The sequence below is a fragment of the Erinaceus europaeus genome, chromosome 3 (assembly GCF_950295315.1).
Source record: "Erinaceus europaeus chromosome 3, mEriEur2.1, whole genome shotgun sequence".
NCBI classification, from domain to species: Eukaryota; Metazoa; Chordata; class Mammalia; order Eulipotyphla; family Erinaceidae; genus Erinaceus; species Erinaceus europaeus.
In genome coordinates, this window is record NC_080164.1 from 121,867,494 (window position 1) to 121,889,973 (window position 22,480).

General features: G+C 39.9%; 1 protein-coding gene across 3 annotated transcripts in view; it reads left to right on the plus strand.

Moving 5' to 3' along the window:
* SLC4A4 (solute carrier family 4 member 4) overlaps positions 1-22,480 on the plus strand; it is a 463,215-nt gene that overhangs the window by 222,138 nt on the left and 218,597 nt on the right. The window contains exon 7 of one of the 3 annotated variants that reach the window (XM_060187836.1): positions 18,315-18,410. The exons of the other annotated variants lie outside the window; for them this stretch is intronic. Coding sequence (XP_060043819.1) covers positions 18,315-18,410 — 96 coding nt within the window. The remainder of the gene's footprint in view (positions 1-18,314; positions 18,411-22,480) is intronic. 3 annotated transcript variants of the gene reach the window in all.

Genomic DNA, 22,480 nt, shown 5'->3' on the forward strand with positions numbered 1-22,480 from the left:
TTTAAATATAACTTTTTTGCTTGTTTTTGTTTTTACCAGTGAACTGCTCAGCTCTGACTTATGGTGGTATTGGGGACTGAATCCTTGATGTCAGATCCTCAGGAACTAAAGTGTCTTTGCATAACTGTTATATTGTCTCCCCAACCCTATAGCTGTATTTGTTTATTTATTTGTAAAAAGGAAATACTGACAAACCATAGGAAAAGGGGTGCAACTCCACACAATTCCCACTACCACACAATTCCCACTACTCCGCATCTCATCCCCTCCCTTGATAGCTTTCCTATTCTTTTTCTTACTCTTTTTTTACTTTTTTAAAGAGAAGTGGAATGACCATAATAGAGAAGGGCTTCTTGGGGCTGAGTGGTGGTACACTTAGTTGATCTCACATGTTACAATGTGCAAGGATCCAGGTTCGAGCGCCCAGACCCTACCTGAAAGGGGAAAGCTTTGTGAGCGGTGAAGCAGTGCTGCAGGTGTCTCTCTGTCTCTCTTCCTCCCTATCTCCCTCGCCCCTCTCAGTTTCTGGCTGTCTCTATCCAATAAATAAAGATAAAGAAAATATTTTTTAAAAAGAATTTAAATAAAAATATTAAAAAGAGAGAGAGCAAGAGCGAGAGAGAGAGAGAGAGAGACTTCTGCCAGTATAGTGTGAACTTCATTTTTCTGAAAGTGCAAGCAGAGTGGAAATTATGCACAGATGGATCATGGAGGCCAGTACCCTGTCCTTTAGGAGAAAGTATTTGGAGGAATAATAAAACTAATGAGTTGACATTGTCCATCATCCAATTCGTTTTTTTTTAAATCAGTAAATCTTTGTCAGAGAAAAGCTGAAATAGCCTTTGTCATCACCTTTCACTTGTGAAATGTTTTATATCCTAGGCAGAAAGCAAGTAGGAAAGGTGGGGGGTTCCTTTCCTCCCCCACTCTTCAACTGATCAGCTTACACCCTGAAGCATAGCATATGGCCAGATCATTTAAAACATGTTATTATTGGCCTTTGTATAAGTCATCTTATACAGAGGCAAGATTTGACTTGGAAAGATTCTGTAGTAATGAGTTTCATGTACTTTCAAGGTACATTATTACAAATTATCAGATGGAAAATATTTGGTTCTCTAAAGACGCTTGTTCTTAACTGAAAGTTAAGAACCTTTATATGATATGTCAGGGTTCAGTTACTTAGTATCTTTATTATGAAATGAAACTTGTGCTTCTAAAATAAAAAAATTAGTAGAATTGTTGCTACTATTTAGTTGCTATTTAGTTGTAAACTAAAATCCTATAATATTTGAATCTAGATTAATACTTTGATATGATTGTCACTATCAATTTTATATCATAGACTAGAAAAGAGACTTAGTGACACTCTCAGTTTTAGTTATGATAGTAGTATAGTTAGTAGCCAAAATTTATGAAAATACTGTAGAATTGGAAAAGATTTTCATTTGTTTGTAGTGTTAGAACCATTACTTGTCTGCTCACAAGTCAGTTGTTACAAGAGTTCTGCTAGCTAAATGTTTAAGACAGCTACAGTTAAAGATTTGATTATATAAGTATATAAATGAGGATAGACGAAGGTAATAAGTACTCAAAATTCATCATTTTCTAATTAATTTGTAATGTTTTACTGTAATCTGTTTTCTTCAGGGTTTTTTTTTTCTCAGAACACTGCTCAACTCTAGCTCATGCCTGAAATATTAGAGCCCCAGGCACAAAAGAAGTAATTAAAAAAATTTATTTATAAAAAGGAAACATTGACAAGACCATAGGATAAGAGGGGTACATTTCCACACAATTCCCTCCTCCAGAACTCCATGACCCATTCCTTCCCCTGATAGCTTTCCTATTATTTAACCCTCTGGGAGTATGGACCCAGGGTCATTGTGGGGTGTAGAAGGTGGAAGGTCTGGCTTCTGTAATTGCTTCCCCGCTGAACATGGGTGTTCACAGGTCGATCCATACTCCCAGCCTGTCTCTCAAAGAGGTATTTTTAAAAATTTGCATCTACCACAGCTATTGTGACTTATGGTAGAAACACCATAAAATTACATCTTACTGTCTTCCTAACTCTGTGCTTAGTGGCTTCACAATGATATCAGTCATTATAGTGGTATTTAATACTAAAGAACTGAGCAAATGCTTTAATTGTTGGTTTGTCGGTTATATTCAGATTTAAAAGTGGTGAGAAATGCTTATATTATAGATTGACTGGAAAAGCTTGTAATGTCTATAACTGTTGTGGTAGTCAGCTTGAGCTATCATAACGAAACACTATGGTCTGGGTGGCTTAAAATAAACATCTGTTTCTCACAACTTTAGAGGCTGGTTAGTTCAAGATCAAGTTGCTACTGACTCAGATCTTGGTGAAGTCTCCTGTATATTGACTTAGAGATGGCTTCCTTTCCCTTATATCATATAGTAGGAAGAGATTGATCATCTTTCTCCAGAAGGTGTTAATAATGTTGTTAATCCCATTTAAGATGGCTCTTACCCTCATGACATAATATGCTCCAGTTTCCTATACTATCAAACTATATTTCCAGTACTGTCATATTAGAAGGTATAATGTCAGTGTACAAATGTTTAGATACAAATATCCAGCTACTAATAGATACAAAACTATGAGTATTGTGCATAAGTTGGGAAATAGTCTTTTTAAAATTATTATTCACAAGAGCCCTAATTGCAGCTTACTGAAGGAAACACACTTTGTCAGTGATGAAGAAGTTGGACACACATCTTCATTGTTTTGCTTTTGTCTTTACTTGTTGATATATCTGATAATGAATGCTCATCCTGGATACTGAAACTAAGCTGCTATTTCAGTGGCAACCATAAGTTGAATACATTGATAAAGGAGCTGGGTATATTATTTCTTCAGAGACAAGACAAAACATTTTGTCAAAATCACCCCCTGATACAATTTACGTTAGAGTATTATATAGTTTATTGTCAATTCTATGTGTCCTGCACATATTTTATGCCAGTAAAATTTCTGACATACATAATTTTCTCAAGCCCTACCCCCAGAGAGCTGGTTTTCAAATCCCCCATAGCAGCTACCGCACAGTCTACCTATAGCTAAAGACCACCTCTTTCTTGCTTGCTAGGGTTCTGAGATAGTAGGCATTTGATGACTTAGTGTCTTTAAAAAGAAATGAAACACTTAAAAAATTATAATAAAACAGGAAGAATCAGGCTATCTTCCAAGATGTGAATTATTGTGAATTTGCCAGTTGTCTGAGCCATCTTCAAGCTCTGAAGAACCTGTCTTGCCAGGTAATGAATTTTAGGCAAGTGTTATAATTTCCCACTTTACTAGTTGAAGTGTTTCCACAGACTTAGTGTTGCATGAAGAAATTAAAGAGGCTGTTATTTCCTCTGGTGTTGAATTTTTCTTTTCTTTTTTTAAAATTGTTTTAGGTGGAACTATACTAAATGTACATTTTTGTGGGTCAAATAAAGTCAACTATTATCAATCTAATTTTTTTGTATTTTTTGACTATTAGCAATATTATATAGCTCTCCTTAATTATTTGGTCTAGAGTAATTTGAAAATAACTTCCGTATTATAGTTTACTATGAAAGAATAACATTTAAGTCTAGGAACATTACTTGGTAATATTTAAAAATCAAGTGTGATGCTTTGGTTTGCTTTTGTTTGGAAGTGAAAGTAGGTGGGCAAGATAGCTCACTTGGATAGTGTGCTTGCTTTGCCATCGCCACAACCCAGGTGAAAGCCTCCCCACCCCCACTGAAGGAAGCTTTGGGGCTGCAGTGTCTCTCTGTCTCTGTCTTCCTATCTGAAAAAGTTGTTCTGGAGTGATGAAACCCCCCAAAGTGAATGTAAATTTTAATTTTATTATCTCAATAAATATTTAGTGTGCTATTTATGATACTGTAGTATCTGAGAACTTATTTTTTAAATATTTATTTACTCTCTTTTGTTGCCCTTGTTGTTTTATTGTTGTAGTTATTGATGTCGTCATTGTTGGATAGGACAGAAAGAAATGGAGAGAGGAGGGGGAAGACAGAGAGGTGGAGAGAAAGATAGACACCTGCAGACTTGCTTTACCGCCTGTGAAGTGACTCCCCTGCAGGTGGGGAGCTGGGGGCTCAAACCGGGATCCAGTATCCTTACATTGGTCCTTGCGCTTTGTGCCACATGTGCTTAACCCACTGCGCTACTGCCCGACTCCTGAGAACTTATTTTAATATCTGATTTTTTTTAAAAAATATGATTTTATGGGGCTGGTGTGTGGCTTACCTGTTAGAGCTCATATGTCAGCATGTATCAGGACCCATGTTTGAGCCTTGGGCCACTGTGTGGAAACACCCCCAAGAGGGAAGCTACAAGAGTAGTGCTGCAGTGCTGCAGTTTCTTCTCTCTCTCTTCCCCAGATCCTGTCTCTTATGCTCTATCAGAAAACAAACAAACAAAAAAAGCTGCCAGGAGTAGTGAGGTCCTGCAGGCATGGAGTGTGAATAGTAACTCTGGTAACTAATAAAAGTTACGGCTTTTAGGATTATCTGTGTGTAAAGTATTGTGTGGGTACTTTTGATACGTATTATATACTTTTATGAAAACATGAAGCTGAATGCAAGGATTAAGACTAACTAAAAGACTTAATCTGAATATTCAAGTTTTAGTACTCTTATGAAAATTTGTGTCTAGTTAAGCCATAGTCAGTTTGACCCTATCATTTGACTGATTTATTAATTATTTATTCCCTAAACTTATCATAAAACCAGTTTGTTCCCTGCTTTTCATGCCCTTTACTGAGAAGTGATTTGGTGTATCAGGCCTGGACTATGGACTTTATTTTCCACAATTTGATTTCATTAGTTTCTCCCCCTCCCCCAATAAAATTGGAAAAGTAATTAAGACTGTCTCCGTCAAAGAGAGAAAATGAAAATGAAATGAGACAATGTAATGATAAATGTTAAATGGTAACTGGCTTATAGTAGTAACATTTAGAAAGTTATATCTTCATATGTCTAAGTACAACTAAAAGATAAAATCCTCATATTTAGTAGGAGTGGATTCTGGAATAATATTTGCTCTGTAGCTATATTTGGGGAAGAACCTTATAGATACAGGGCTGATTGATTTTCTGTGGATAAGTGATACCAATATCCTTTCACTAGCAACAGGAGGAAGTCCTTTCTTATCACAGCCCTCTTACAGTGGAGTCTTTCCCTGTCATTGGTTTTATTCTTTGCTTGATGACTTTTAGGGAAATCCTAATCCACTCTGAGGAGCCAAAGATTTAATAAAGCTGCTCTAGCAGGTAGAGCAGGAATTAGAAAAGGTGGTAGCACTGAGCCAAGGAAGCTGACTCCTGGGCCTCATTCTGTTTCTTCCATGTTTTCTCTTGGTGCCAAATAGCCTTTTGCACTCAGGACTTCTTGTCTGCTTGTGACTGAACCTCTGGATCTAGCCTTAATTCAACACTTGATTTTAACTTAATTTTATTTTTTACCCCCATCGGACAGGAGAAATGTGATACTGCTGCACCATTTTCCTTCTCCTTTCCTAGATTTTTCTTTCTTCTTCCCTTCATTTTTTTAAATAGTTATTAGGGAAATACTGTTGTACATGTGAGTGCAATTTCTCTCTTTCCAATATTATCTGCCAGGCCTTGTGCTTCCCCCGACTCTCTTTTACTCTGAGATTCTTACTTAAGCAAACTGTACTTTCAAGCATTTTAGAAAGTGAAGTCTGTTACTATTTTCTATAATAATATAGTAGTAGTTAGCAGCATAGAATAATGGAGACAAATTAATTTTTTAAAATTAATAGTAGGCCCGGGGGTGGGGGCAGGTGGGGGCACACTGGGTTAAGTGCAAATAGTACGAAGCGTAAAGACCCGTGCAAGTATCCCAGTTTGAGCCCCTGGCTTCTCACCTGCAGGGTGACTGCTTCACAATTGGTGAAGCAGGTCTCAGATGTTTGTCTTTCTCTCCCCCTTTCTATCTTCCCCTCCTTTCTCAATTTCTCTCTGTCCTTTCCAATAAAATGGAAAAAAATGGCCACAAGGAGCAGTGGATTCATAGTGCTGGCACCAAGCCCCAGCGATAACCCTGGATGTAATAATAAAAATCATCATCATCATCATCATCATCATCATCATCATCATCATAGTAAGTCTAGAGCCCATTGAAATACTAGTGGGGAGATTAGCTTGTTTCTTGCTGTTTGGGATCTGATTTGATATTAGGTACTTTCAGACTGTTTGGTTTGCATAGGTGGTAGAACTGACAGGAACACATCAGGTGTGGAAGTTTTCTCAGTCCCTTAAAAATTCTTATCTGAGAGGCTGGGTGATGGCTCATCCAGTAGTGTGCATGTCATCAGGTTCAAGCCCCTTGCCTCTATCTGCTGTGGGGAAGCTTCACAAGTAGTGGAGCCAGTGCTGCAGCTGTCTATTTCTCCTTTTCTTTGCCTCTCTCTCCCCATCTCTGTTTCTGACACTCGGTCCAAAAAAGAAAAAGTTCACCAGGAGCCACGCATGCACCGAGCCCTAGGAATAACACAGATGGTAACAAATAAAGTTCTTAACTGAGCCACTAAGATAACTCCCTTGGACAGTGCACTTGCTTTGTCATGACCCAGGTTTGAGCCCAGCCTCCCCTAGACTGAAAGAAACATTGGTGCTGTTGTATCCTTTTCTTTCTCTTCCTTTCTATCTGAAAAATTCAGCCTGGAGCAGTGAAGTCCCAGTGGCTACAATAAAAACCTTTTTTTTTTTTGGTCCATTATTGTTGTTGCTACTATAGCTGTTGTTGGATAGGCTAGAGAGAAATTGAGAGAGGAGGGGGAAGGCAGAGAGGGAAAGAGAAAGATAGACACCTGCAGACCTGCTTCACCACTTGCACGACACTCCCCTCCCCCTCCCCCCCCCCCCCCCCCCCCCCCCCGCACACGGGGAACTGAGGGCTGGAACCGGGAACCTTGCGCATGTCCTTGCTTTTCGCACTATGTGCGCTTAACCTGGTGTACTACTGCACAGCCCTCAATTCTTCTTTTTAGTTGTAGCTCATCTTTTTTTTTTTTTTTTTTTTTTTTTTTTTTTTTACTGGGCCCTTATGATTTCACTGTGTTCAGGCCAATCTTTTCATTCTTTTTATTTGAGTTGGGGGGGGGGGCAGAGAGAGACAGAGGAAGAGATACTTCAGCACCTGAGCTTCCCCAGTGTCGTGGTTTATCTGCTGGCCTGGTAAGTTCTCACCTAGTGTCACTGACAGGTTTTTTTTTTTTAACCAGAGAACTGCTCAACTCTGCCTTATGGTGGTACGGGGGGTTGAAATTGGGACTTTGGAGCCTCAGAGAGTCTCTTTGCATAACCATTATGCTATCTACCTCCACCCAACAGATATTTTTTTAAAGCTTCACCCCCCCCCAAGAGACAAGAAATTGGGTTTTTATTTTTATTTTATTTTTTTTTATAAGTAAGAAGGGGAGGAAAGGCTCGGAAGTGGTATTCACTGAAGCTGATCTAAATTATTATTATTATTATTATTTTAATATTTATTTTATTTATTTATTCCCTTTTGTTGCCCTTGTTGTTTGATTGTTGTAGTTATTATTGTTGTTGTCGTTGTTGGATAGGACAGAGAGAAATGGAGAGAGGAGGGGAAGACAGAGAGGAGGAGAGAAAGATACACACCTGCAGACCTGCTTCACCGCCTGTGAAGCGACTCCCCTGTAGGTGGGGACCCGGGGTTCGAACCGGGATCCTTATGCCGGTCCTTGTGCTTTGCGCCACCTGCGCTTAACCCGCTGAGCTACAGCCCGACTCCCGGGTTTTTATTTTAATGGCTCCATTTCCTATTCTTTTGTGTTGTTTCCCTTTATTATATATATTATAATAATATATAATTAATACATATTAGTAAATAAATATATAACAAATACATAATATATACATATGATATATGTGTGAATATATATATATATATATATATATATGTATACAAACATATATGTATGTGTATGTGTGTGTTTTACCAGAGCACTGTTCAGTTCTGGTTTATGGTGGTGCTGGGGATTGAATCTGGGACCTCACAATCTCAGGCAGCAAAGTATTTTTGCATAACCATTATTCTGTCTTCTCAGCTCTCAGTGACAGGTTCTTTTTTTTTTTTTTTTTTTTCCTTTTTATTAAAGAAAGGATTAATTAACAAAACCATAGGGTAGGAGGGGTACAACTCCACAGAATTCCCGCCACCCAATCTCCATAACCCACCCCCTCCCCTGATAGCTTTCCCATTCTCTATCTCTCTGGGAGCATGGACCCAGGGTCATTGAGGGTTGCAGAAGGTAGAAGGTCTGGCTTCTGTAATTGCTTCCTCGCTGAACATGGGCGTTGACTGGTCGGTCCATACTCCCAGGCTGCCTCTCTCTTTCCCTAGTAGGATGGGTCTCTGGGGAAGCTGAGCTCCAGGACACATTGGTGGTGTCTTCAATCCAGGGAAGTCTGGCCGGCATCCTGATGACACCTGGAACCTGGTGACTGAAAAGAGAGTTAACATACAAAGCCAAACAAATTGTTGAGCAATCATGGACCCAAAGCTTGGAAAAGTGGAGAGGAAGTATTAGGGAGGTACTCACTGCAAACTCTAGTATACTTCTGCTTTCTTACTTTGGTGCCATACTCCAAACTCAGTCAATTTCTGCTTTGCGTTTCTACTTCTTCTTTTTTTTTTTTTTTACATGCATAACATTCCCCAGATTCCCATTTAGCAATACAACCCCCACTATTTCATTCATCATTTTTCATGGACCTGTATTCTCCCCACCCACCCACCCACCCCAGAGTCTTTTACTTTGGTGTAATACTCCAATTCCATTTCAGGTTCGACTTGTGTTTTCTTTTCTAATCTTGTTTTTCAACTTCGGCCTGAGAGTGAGATCATCCTATATTCATCCTTCTGTTTCTGACTTATTTCACTCAACATGATTTTTTCAAGGTCCATCCAAGATCGGCTGAAAACGGTGAAGTCACCATTTTTTACAGCTGAGTAGTATTCCATTGTGTATATATACCACAACTTGCTCAGCCACTCATCTGTTGTTGGACACCTGGGTTGTTTCCAGGTTTTGGCTATTACAAATTGTGCTGCCAAGAACATATGTGTACACAGATCTTTTTGGATGGATGTGTTGGATTCCTTAGGATATATCCCCAGGAGGGGAATTGCTGGGTCATAGGGTAGGTCCATTTCTAGCCTTCTGAGAGTTCTCCAGACTGTTCTCCACAGAGGTTGGACCAATTGACATTCCCACCAGCAGTGCAGGAGGGTTCCTTTGACCCCACACCCTCTCCAGCATTTGCTGCTGTTACCTTCTCTGATGTGTGACATTCTCACAGGAGTGAAGTGATATCTCATTGTTGTCTTGATTTGCATTTCTCTGACAATCAGAGACTTGGAGCATTTTTTCATGTGTTTCTCGGCCTTTTGGATCTCTTCTGTGGTGAATATTCTGTAGCTCATCTTAGTTATCTCTGGCTGGGTTGTTTTACTTTGCAGCAATTTATCCACCACCCCCACCTCCCTAGTTTAGGACAGTTCCCTTAGCTAGTGGGTAATTATAAGCATTTCCTTACCTTCCCTCAAAGACTCTGTCCCCTCAAGCAGGCCACCACTCTCCTGGAGTTCTGATATGAGTCAGCTGTCTCTTGGGCCCATATCACTGTAGGGTGTCTTTGTGCAGTCTGTTCTCTCCCAAACCAAAAGTACGTGTCCATCTGTTTTGTTGAGAACTCTATCATTCCCTGCTCATTTGCACAGCAAAGATGATTCTTCTGACCAAACCCTGGTGAATTATCACTTCTTCTCAGCTATAGATCAAGTGAACCAATCCATGGAAAGTTTCTAGAAAAGTGCTTGAATGAGAATATTTCCTAATAACACTAACTTAAAACTGTGGTATTTCTAATTCATTCACCAGACATCGTTCTCATTTTTCTTTTGTTTTCTGAGGCAGGTGAACTGATCTTCCAGATTTATAATGTTCAGGTCTTCTGGTAACACATTTTCCTCCAAGGGTCATTTCCTCTCGGTGTCTGCTGATTTATTCTGCTTTTTATAACAATAAGAAGGCAGTCTTAAGAGAAAGAACGTAAATGAGTATTTAGCTTTTGACTGAAGCCCTGTTTTATAATCTTCTTGAAAATATGGCATTATATTTTTCAAAAGCTTCTAATCCTGGACTAGTGCTTAGTAGCAATGTGATTTACATAATCTGCCTGAGCCTTAGCTTCTATAACAGTAAAGCAAGGTTTCTAATGGACTTGCAAGAAAGCTCACCTGGATTGTGGGTTTAAATTGTTATGTGTGCATCCGAGGTTTGAGCCAGGTTCTCACAGAATGAAACTTCAGCTGTGGTGTCTTGTCTCAGCCTCTCTCTTTCTCCTTCTTTCTTTCCTTCCTTCCTCCTTTATTTTTCTCTTTCTTTCTTTTTTTTAATTTGTGGTATAAGAGTGGTACAGTTCCTACCACCAGAGTTCCATATCCCCCCCCCTTCATTGGAAGTTTCCCTATCTTTATCCCTCTGGACCAGGGTCATTATGGGGTGCAGAAGGTGGTGGAAGGTCTGACTTCTGTAATTGCTTCCCCATTCAACATGGGCATTGACAAGTCAATCCATAACCCAGTCTGTTTCTATCTTTTCCTAGTAGGCCTCTTTCTAATAAATAAAGTTGACGTTGAGTGGGGAAGCCCAGGCTACTAGGGGAAAAATCATCAGTAATGCCTTCTTTTGTATATATCTATAGAGGTATGAAAAAGTGAGTTATTTTTTGTGAATAGTATTTTATAGGCATTAAATACTGTAAGGAACAACTGTTATTCAGAAATTGACTGGTAATGCTTGATCCAGTAGAACACACATGTTGCCATGCATAATGACCTGGGGCCCCACCTGCAGGAGGTAAGCTTCATGAGTAGTAGAGCAGTACTGCAGTTGTCTCTCCCTATCTATCTACCTATCTACCTATCAGTCTATCTCACCTTAAAAATAAAAAGACCGCTGAGAGTGATGCTGTGCAGGTACTGAACCTCAGTGATAACACTGGTGAGAAGAAAGAGAGAAAGAATATTAAAGACAAATTTAGTGACTTTTAGATTAAAATTGAAGATTAAGATTCAATTCACCAGCATTATTTTACATGCTCCTATTTCTTGTCTCTCATTTTTTTCTCCCACCATTCCGTATATGAAAACATCCTTGTGTTTTTAAAAATTTTTCAGAGCACTGCTTTCATTATCAACTTTATAGATGTGAAATAATATCTAAGAAGGTGTCACTCATGCACTTTATAAGATTTGTAATTTAGAATCCACAGTTGAGCAGTCTATTTAAGCCCTGACAATTCTTAGCTGTCAGTAAATAAGTATAGCAGAATGGTATCCTGAAATAAACATGTCTTTAAATTTTCTAATTGTTAGCCTGTTTTACACAGTCAGGTTTTACAACGTAGTAAAGAAATGATGGTAACACACATCTCATTCTACTTAATTCTTGCTTTAGTACAAATACAAGGATCAGAGGTGATCTTTTCAGGCATGTGAAACTGATTTCTTAAAGATCACACTTTGAATTTAATTTTTTTTGAAGTTGCTGTCTCTAGAATTTTCAAAACTCTTCAAGGAACAAAGGAAACACGAATGGGGTGGTGGTAGTGGTATTGGTAGTGGTAGTGATAACAGTCTTAGTAGTGACACTTCCTGTTGATAGAACACCTACTACATATCAGACATTTTAAAATGATTTTTTCTAATGTACACATTATTATCTCCACTTGCAGGTGAAAAGCCTGAAGATCAGAAATGTAAAATACCTTTTTCTCCCCCTACAGGGTTATCATTGGTTTTATGTGCTGGCTCCTGGTGGCCAGTTTGTTTTTTTCTTTTCATTTTATTGGATAGGGCAGAGAGAAACTGAGAGAGGAGGGGGAGATAGAGAAGTAGAGAGAGAGATAGACACCTGCAGATCTGCTTTACTGCTTGTGAATCATCCCCCCTGAAAGTGGGGATTGGGGTCTGAACCCAGATCCTTGATGCACATTGTGTTTGCTCAAGCCAGTGCACCACTGGCCAGACCACTAAAATACCTTTCTCAAGCATAAAAAGTAGAGAAACCTAGTGTGCTTGATAGTAATATATTAATAGTAGACCATCAGCTTCCTCAAACATAGTTTTAGTTGCCATACATCATTGAGTTTCAATTTCTTACTTTGTGTAAGTAGTTGTATGATGGTGATGGTCTGTGAAGATCACCATCTATGTGGAAGTTGGGTGTATCTACTGACTTCACAACAGGAGATATCTGGACAGCGTGTCTTGTGTCTCATAGGTCGACAGTTGAAATGTTACTGCTTTTCTTCTTCTAGCGTTTGCCCTTCTTCCATAGCCAGTCAACAGCGTCAGGTTGAGCCTGATGTAAAGTTTTGAGACCTCCTTTGAATCTGAAGAGGTGGCAGTCGTTGACTATGTGGGTCATAGTCTGTCTGTAGCCGCAGGGGCAGTTTGGGTCATCTCTGGCTCCCCAGCGATGGAACATAGCGGCGCACCGGCCATGGCCTGTTGGATAGCGATTGAGGAGGGCCCAATCATAACGTGCTAGGTCAAAGCCAGGTTGACGCTTGCAGGGGTCTGTGATGAGGTGTTTGTTCTTTACCTCAGCTGACTGCCAACTCTGTTTCCAAGAGACTGGAACAGAGAAGTTCAGTGTAGGCATAGGGGACCAGATTGGGTGATGAGACGTCAAGCGTTGGACAGGGTGGGCGAAGATATCCGAATATATTGGCAGGTCCGGTTGAGTGTAGACGTGGGAAATGAACGTAGATGATGCCGCATCCCGACGAATATCTGGCGGGGCGATGTTGCTAAGAACTGGCAGCCATGGAACCGGGGTGGAACGGATGGTTCCAGAAATTATCCTCATGGAGGGATATAATTTGGAATTGACCAAGTGGACATGGGGGCTACGGAACCATACTGGGGCACAGTATTCTGCAGTGGAATAGCATAATGCCAGAGATGATGATCGTAGTGTGGAAGCGCTCGCGCCCCATGAGGAGCTGGCCAGTCTTGCAATGATGTTATTCCTCGCACCCACCTTTGCTGCAGTTTTTATGAGATGTTCGTGAAATGACAGAGTGCGATCGAGAGTAACGCCAAGATAGACTGGTTGGGCTTCATGCCAGATTCTCGTACCGCCAAGCTGCACATTAAGCTCACGCGAGGCTGAGGCATGGTGTAGATGGAAAACAGATGATACCGTTTTTGCAGTGCTAGGGATTAGTCGCCATTTTTTACAGTAATCAGATATCAGAGACATGTCTTTCGTGAGTGTTTCCTCGAGGATGTCAAACTTTGATGCCTGAGTTGCACAGCAGATGTCATCGGCGTAGATGAACTTCCTTGAAGAAGTTTCTGGGAGGTCATTGATGTAAATATTAAATAGCGTAGGAGCCAGAACAGAGCCCTGGGGGAGGCCACTTGAGACAAGTCTCCATCTGCTAGACTTGTCACCCAGATGCACCCGGAATCTTCTGTTTTGGAGAAGAAACGATATAGTGTTGGCCACCCATGGAGGCAGGCATCTTGAGATCTTGACTAGGAGACCACGGTGCCAGACCGTGTCATAGGCTGCTGTGAGATCAACAAAGACAGCACCTGTCTTTAAATTCTTCTGGAATCCATTTTCAATGTAAGTTGAGAGGGCCAGCGCTTGTTCGCAGGTACATCTTCCTGGGCGGAAACCAGCTTGGGCGGGTGATAGGAATTTCTCTGTAAGATGAGAAATGCATGAAAGAAGCAGCCTCTCAAGGAGTTTGTAACACACGGAGAGGAGAGAAATTGGTCTATAGCTGGCGGCCAGTGTTGGGTCTTTCTTTGGTTTCAAAACCGCTATAATCTTCGCACAACGTCAAACTTTGGGCATAGACTCAGATTCCAAGATGTGGGACAGGAATGAAGCGAGCCACTTCTTTGCCGCGGGTCTCAGGTTAAGAATGAATTCTGGGGTGATGTTATCATAGCCAGCAGCTGTTCCCGGTTTAACCCTCTTCAAAGCGTCTTCCAGTTCAGACAGTATAAAGGGAGAGAGTTTTGGAGATGGACAAGATAACCGGAAGTGGGATGACCACTCATGGCAAATTTCTCTTTTCCAGACTGGGTTGATCTTAGCACGTCCAACTTGAGTTAGGTGACTGGCCACTGAGTTTGGAGATACGGGAGGATGGGAGATGGGAGGGGGTTGGCTACCGGCACCCAGTCTGGGAAGAAGCTTCCAGGCCTTCCTACTTGAGTGGGTGAAGTTCAGACTTTCCGTGAGTTGTTGCCAGCAGGCTTGGCGTGCTGCATCCAGAGAGGCAATGAGATGGTCAGCCACATCTGGGTCGCCCGACTCATCATACTGCTTTAGTAGTTGCTCGCATTCAGCATCAAGGCAAGGCGTATAGTTAGCACGTCTCCCACGAGGAATGGCTTGGGAAGCTGCTTTGAAGATGGCTTGGCGGAAGCGCCTGTAGGAATCTTCAGAGGGGATAGAGTTAATTGGAATTGCAGGAATAGATTTGTTGGTAAGATCACTGAACAGACGCCAGTTTGCTTTCCGAAAGTTCCATCTTAGTTTCTCCGAGCACAGAATCAGTGGGAGCTGGAGACCAATGTGGATGATAGCTGGGCAGTGATGACTGTGCGGGAAGATCTTGAGAACTTGTCTTGTAGCGGGACAGGCTTGGCCGTTGACTGTGCTAATCCAACACAGGTCGGGTGACGAGTCTTTATTCCATCTAGCACTGTGAAAAGAGCCTGGCTGTTTGGGATCGTATAATAGGGAGAGGTCATTCACTGAAGCCCAGTCGGCTAAGATAGAGCTGTCAGCACGAGTGGAGGAATATCCCCAGTCTTGGTGATGACTATTAAAGTCTCCAACGTAAACGGCTGGGTGATTGGGGCTAGGCAGGACCTCATTATCCCATGAGGCACTGGGAGGCTTATATACGTTGACGAGCTGAATAGTTCCAATAGTAATGGAGTCGTAGAAGGTCGAAGAGGCCGTATGGTAAACGTCCGCAAGACATGATTTGGCGTAGATGGCTCGGCCGTGTTTAGGATGGAGATTATAGCATATTAAATCGAATCCACTGATGGTGAATCGAGCAGCTTCATCGACTGCTATATGTGTTTCTTGTAGGCAGATAACATCTGCCTGATGCTGTATCGCCAATTGACCAATAAGAACGCGTTTGGCAAAGGACAGCCCCTCAACATTAAGTTGGAGGACTCGAAGAGCAGGACCAACAGCTGAAAGCTGTCATGAGCTGCTTGTTGCTGGCTTTGAATGTGACTGGGATCCATGTGGATTCAGTCGGCTAGGAAGGATCGTCAGTTTCCCCAATGAATGGGTACTCACGGGATGCACCACAGGAAGGTCGATCCAATGCATCCCAATGCTAATGTGGGGTTACATTTCTTGACCAAGCAACAGTGTGGAACACACAGTAAATGCTTGGTAAATATGTGAACATAGATCATTGCCATCCTCAGAGAGTCCTAGAACTCTAACATGAGTAAAATCTACATTCTTTTTCTTAGGGTTGCTAGAAAGCATTTTGCTGGAGATAGTTTTTGGTTTATTTGGGATACCCTCACTTGAACAGTGTTGGAGCTGTTAGTTTGGGCAAGTTGATTCTCAAGAGAACTATGAATTATTTTTCAAAAGGCTGCCTCACCACCCTTTGTCTAGAGTTTAGATATTGGAAGCCACTATAGAAAAATCTTTAGAGTTATATCCCTCCCCCCAAAATAACAACAATATAAGCTAGTTTCTATCCTGTTTATGCCTGAAGTCAGGAAAAAGTGATTTAAAAGGTAATTTGTAAGATATCAGCCAAATTGTTTATTTTGTAGTTTAAATGTAGAAGAAGCACAATGAAGACAGTATTCAGAAGAGGCATATAGATCATTATCATGGTATAATTATAAAAGCTTGGTGCTATCTTTGGGAACAACCTTTCAGAATTTTATCTTTGGATTAAATTTGTGAAGAGAAAGAAATACGACACAAAAAGGTAATGGAATTTATATCTCTTCCCACATAGATTTACACAGAGTGCCCAACAAATCAAAATGTTGGAATTTGTCTGTGTAAGTAATGGATGCTCTGAGCCTCCCAGTTTTCAGGAGGGTAAGCAGCCAGATGGCTCCAGTCAACTTGGCTGAAATGCAGGTGCCAAGTTTCTACGGGCAGTTTCATTTCTATGCCTATCTTTGGAGACAGGTTCTTTGCTGGTATGTGCCAGGCTCCCTTCTGTTGTGGATGGTGAGGCCCAGCATCAATGTGGGATGTATATGCAGAAAAGAGTTTCCAGCGTTAGTTCCCCCACAAATAACACGAGTATGTTAGGGGCAGAAAAAGGAGAAGAGACTCTTGAGGAAAATTAGGAAGCTTTTGAGGACTGGAGCAGTGATGACCATTTGCTCTCATGGTGGAAGCACACCACAGTATCAGTGATAAGATCTGGGTAACTACATACTGATCAGAAGCTAAAGAATGTGAATACTCTATGGAGTTTATTTTGCATTATCAACCTCTTGCCATTTCTCACTGATCTGGAATTTCAGTCAGTCCTTTCTTGAGTGTAGATAAATGGTTGCCAGTTGTCTTGCCTCTTTTGATTTTCTTTAGCTAAGCCTGCAGGGATATTGGCTCTTTAAGCAGGTCACTCAATTATCAAAAGAAATAGGAGGTGAAACTTGGTCAGTATGATAATTGTGTATTTCTAAATGCCTCCCTCTTGACAAAAGCAATTTTGGAATAATTTCAACTGGTTCATTTCCCTTTTTCATTTTTCTTAGTGCAATAAAAACTTGCAAAGAAGTTCAATTATGGGAAACAATTAAAAATTCAGATTGCAAAGAGAAGACATCAGATTTGCCTCAAACAGGTGCTGGCACAGATGGCCTGCTCACAAGTCCTGGCTTTATTTACAGCTTTTAAACACAGACAGATAAATTGACAAAAATGTTTCTAGATTTTATAATGTGTTGAATGTTCACATCTGGCCATAAACTTACATTAATTTATAAATTACTCCACTTGAAACTTGACCTCACAAGTCACCAATAGATTTGAGAAGATCATTTTTCTGCCCTATCATTTGTACACTTGTCTAGATAGATTAACACTTGAATTTGGTTGGAAATCCCTCATTTACAGTCATGACCATTTAATGACTAGCTTTTTTACTCAAGGAAGAAAGGACTTCTTAAGTCAAATTAAATGTAGACTGATATATAGCTATATATCCGAATCTCATTGCTTCTCCTTGCGAGATAATTGTGCTGTCTGCTTCTTACTTGCCTTGGAGTGTAGTATTTAATGAGAATGGCAAATAAATTACACAAAACCTAAATGAAACTATCTTCAGGGAGACTCTGATGGCACTTTCCAACTGATGAAAAATATGTGGAAGAATTACACTATTTATTTAGCCTCCATCATCATTCTCTCTTTGATGTGGGCTAAGATTTGACATTGGGCACACAAAATATTAAAATTATGTAAAATAAGCATTAAAGGCACCAAGCAATGAGGGCTAATATACAATCTATATATATGTGTGTGTGTGTGTGTGTGTGTGTGTGTGTGTGTGTGTGTGTGTGTATATTAAGGTAGTGGTTTATTTATGTGCCTTTCTTATGTTTCTGAAGGGCTGTAAAGCAGTAGGCAGAGTTAACTGAGAAATAGTTGTGTATTCACCAAGAAAAACCTTTCAGAAGTGGATGAATAATCTGATGTTTGCACCCAAGATCTACAGAAAGATGTTTTGGGTTGATCTGAAGAGAGCTTCTTGTTTACAGGAAACCCTGCCCTCCTGTGCTTTACAAAACTGTGTAACTCCCATCTCTGTGTGCTTGTGTGTAGCAAAACTATTAAGCCTTGATCTTTCATCTTGAGATGAGTGTTCATTATGTAAATCTTTCCTCTGGATACAATCCATGGTTTGTGTACGAGAATTATGTACAAGATCATCCATTTGTACTTGGGGAACTATAATGATCAAATGTAACTTTTTATTTTCATTTCATTTTGTGTTGGGGTTTGTTCCATGTAATGATACAGGGTCATGGGAGGGTGTTGTGTCAATGTAATATGTCATTGTTCTCCTTTAACCTGCTTGTGTGATTTGCTTTAGCATTTTTTCTTCCTAATTAACGCTTCCATCCTCATCTTTGCTGTGGCTGCACATGTGTCCTCCTCCTCCTCCTGTCTTCTGCTTCTGACACTAAAGCTCGCAGCCCACTTGAGAACTCAGTGCCCTGCCTAGCAACCCGTACCTTGGATGATGACCCCAGAGTGCGACGCACTCCCAGCGTGGGATGGCTAAGTAAGTCAAAAACTGGGAAAAGGGTGAGTGTGGTGGTTCTGGAGGCAGGGGAGGGAAAGATTGGACTTGTGAAAACATGGAAGGACAGACTTACAGATTCCTATACTCACAGCTATGATTTGTTTCTTCTACTAGGAGAGAGAGAGAGAGAGAGAGAGAGATTAAGAAAGAAAGGACACAGTAATGATGTATTTTCCCATGTAATCTGACATCCTGAATTCACAGAGTACCTTGTAAGGCCATGGAAAGAATTGAAGACCAAGAGTTAGGCTTGGTTTTTCCTCTGGGTAATGGTGTTAATATTCCTTACTTCAGAGGATTATGGGGTAAATCACTTGAAACAAGGTCTCTCAAATACCTATTCTATGCTAGAATGCCAGTGGGTGCTATGTGCTATGAAAAAAAAAGCTGCATAATATTTATTTTTGTTGAAATAAAAGTCTTTATTTAAAAAGGCCAAGATTATGCATCAGAAGACAAAAGAACTGTCAACTGCATGGACTGTTATCTAAAATTTTCACATATGCCTATGTGTAATATATTCTTTTAGTTGTCAAGAAGCCCTTCTACAGCAATAGCATTTTTTGATTGTTTATTACCTCTCTTCTGAATTGCTTTTTTTTCCCCCTCACAATTTCGGTATGAGATAATTTCACTTTTCTGTCAAGATGTCTTTCTTTAATGACTTAGTGGGGAAAATTTGTATTCATCCTAAAGTAGTGTTGTTAAGTTCTTCCAGGAATGAATTTGACATTTTTAGAGGCTGCCTCACTAATACCCATGTCCTGTAGAGAGCTAAATGTCTTTGAGGTGCATTATTGCATTCCAGACATGAAACTAGACAACTGTTTTTAAAGATGGGTGAGTACCTGTACTCAAGGGCCCAGCTGCCTAAAAAAGGAAGATAGCAGGTCACTCAGATTATGGTTTATAAATTGCAAATTAAATGACTGAAAACACACTCACTCACTCGCTCACTCATTCACTCAATCACTCATAATTATGGGAGTATCTGCTTGTCCTTGGAGTGGAAATAGCAGAAGAGGCAATTGGAGGAGATGACTTTGGCAGTAAATCTTGAGTAGGAGATTGGTGGTGAGAGGACCTGGGGAAGATCCCTTATTGAAGTTTATATTGAATTGGTAATGATGTCTGCTGTATAGTAGATTTCAGGAACTCGAATAATCACTTTTTCTTGAATTTCAGAAAAAGTTGCAAACATTAACTTTCTACTCTTTTAGATGCAAACCCTGTGTTAATGACTTTATGTGATACCATTTAATTTTATGAACCACCTGTGATGAGACTGTGTTATCCATACTGTATGGGTGAAGAAAGGAGTTTAGAAAGGTTTAATATCTTGTCCAGATCATACAGATCATGGGCTTCTGGGGAAGAGCTTGAACTTTACCATATGGTAATTTCATCTATAACTTCGATGAATAATAACCTTATTTAAGTTAAAGTGTAGGAAATTTACATGATTTCATTGCCAGAAAGATCAACTGTCCTCATAATGACTCTTTAACATGCACATGATTTTCTATGTAAGAATGCATTCCCTCTAACAAATCCCTCTCTCAGTAATGCCTCTTGGGAGAAAAGTTAATTTAGATGTAAGGCTTAGTCATTGGAGTTTAGGGCCAGGCAGGACTGATGTTGAATTCTCCATCTACCACATGCTCACCTCCTAGTTTTGGAAAACTTACTTCTCTGCTATGAATTTGGTTGTCTCCACTATGAAATTGAATTAGCCTAACCCACAAAGGATCTTGTGAGAATTACATTAGAAATGTGATGAGTACAGTAATCAGCATTCAACATTACTGTTATTAGCAGTGTTTATAGAAATTGTGTGAGAAAATAGAATTATTACTGTCCTTTTAAAATTTTATTCTCTTTATTTATTTGATAGAGACAGCCAGAAATCGAAATGGAGGGTGTGATAGAGAGGTAGAGAGACACGTATAGCCCTGCTTCAACACATGCAAAGCTTTCCCCTTGCAGATGGAGACCTGGGGCCTTGAACTCAGGTCCTTGCACATTGTATCATGTGTACTCAGTCAGGTGCACCACCACCCGGCCCCCTATTACTGTCCTTTCAAAGTTTTCCTGATCCCACATCAGATATCAAGACTGTGAATACTGCTACTGGTAAAGCATCAAGAAAATTTATCATTTTGTTGATGATATCAAAATATGACAACTATTTGGAAATAAATCTAAAATCACATCCTGGGACAGTACTTCTAAGAAAGCACATTTTTAAAAAATTTTATTTATTTATTTATTTTATTTTTTTATTTAAGAAAGGATTAATTAATAAAACCATAAGGTGGGAGGGGTACAACTCCACACAATTCTCACCACCCAATCTCCATAACCCACCCCCTCCCCTGATAGCAGAAAGTACATTTTTGCCATGAAAGGATTCTATTCATTGTCTTGTCTATGTAGTAGAGTCTGGCCTTAGACAAGCAATTTTCATGTACAGTCTCATTGTCCTCAGGGCTCTCTATTATCTGTTCAGCAGATTCAATACATTTAGTATCCAGATGTTAAATAACAAAGGTATGTGAAATGGTATTAAAACTTGTTGGTTCAGCCTATCCATCTGATTTTCATTTCTTCTTGGTATGAGACTCTATTCTAATCAGCTAGTCCTGCTTTTTGCTTTAATGTCCTTTTCATTCATCTTTTTGGTCTTCCAAGAATGCCTTTCAAATATTCTTACTTGGAACTCTTTAGTAGGGTCCAAATGAAGTTCCATCTCCTTTAGGCCACAGTTTTTGTAAACACAGAAGATCTTGTCAGGTCTTAACAAACCATAGACCTCACCAGTGTGTCCCAGGACCTCACCTCTCCAGAGCTCTACCCCACTAGGGAAAGATAGAAACAGGCTAGGGGTAGGAATTGACCTGCCAATGCCCATTTTCAGCAGTGAAACAATTACAGAAGCCAGATTGCCCACCTTCTGAACCCCAGAAAGAATTTTGGTTCATACTTCCCAGTGGGAGAGAAATGTTAGGGGAAGATGACCAGAGAGCTCTGAACTCATATTCCATCATGACTCTGTGAAAGAAGAGGGGAAAGAAACAAAGAGTAAAAGAAGGAAAGAGAGAGGAAGAAAGAAAAAGGGGGAAAAAAAGGAAGGACACTCAGAAGTAGTAGGTGTTACTTAGAGAAGCAATTAGAGAAGTCAGAACTGCCACCTTCTGCAGGCCAAGTAGAATTTTGGCTCATATTCCCAGAGAGATAAACAGTAGGAAAGTTTCTATTGGAGGGGATGGGACACAGAACTCTCGTGGTGGGAGCTGTATGGAATCCCTATTACAATTATACCCCTTACAGTCTTGTAAATAAATATTAAATTGCTAATAAAAATAAAACATTAACAAAGAAAAATGGGCATATATATATATATATAAATAATAGTCAACCCCTGTTTGTGATCTTGGAGAACTACTATAGTTTCCAATGGAGGAAATGGGGACACACAACTCTGGTGGTGGAAAAAGTGTGGAATTATACCCCTGTTATCTTATAATTTTGTAAATCAATATTAAGTCACTAATAAGAATTTTTAAAAATCATGGACCCTGCTGTATATAACTCACAGTTGAAGATATACCATATATTATTTTATATTATCTGCCAAGTTTCATTGCTTTTATATTTCATTTCAACTAACTAAAAGCTCCATCAGAGCAGTGTCCATATTTCATTTCTTGTGTATCTCCCACAGTTCAAAGTAGGAGGTTGAAACATGGACGTTGTATAGTCATTGTCTGGCGTCCTCCATACCCCTGTCATTTCATTAACAACAACCAACAGCAAAGTGTTTTTTAGGGCCTGACCAGACCCTGTATACTATTAAGCAGAAATTAATATTGCTTATGTGTAAACATGGTTTCCCCACATTTCTACTGAACCTAGTCTAATGAATTACGTTATCACATAATTCTACCTGCTAACATGGAGTAATTTTTCAAAAACACTGTCGAAATCATATTAAAAAACAAACTTGTGAACAAGTTTTCATGAATTTAATCTTTCAGCATATTTACCGT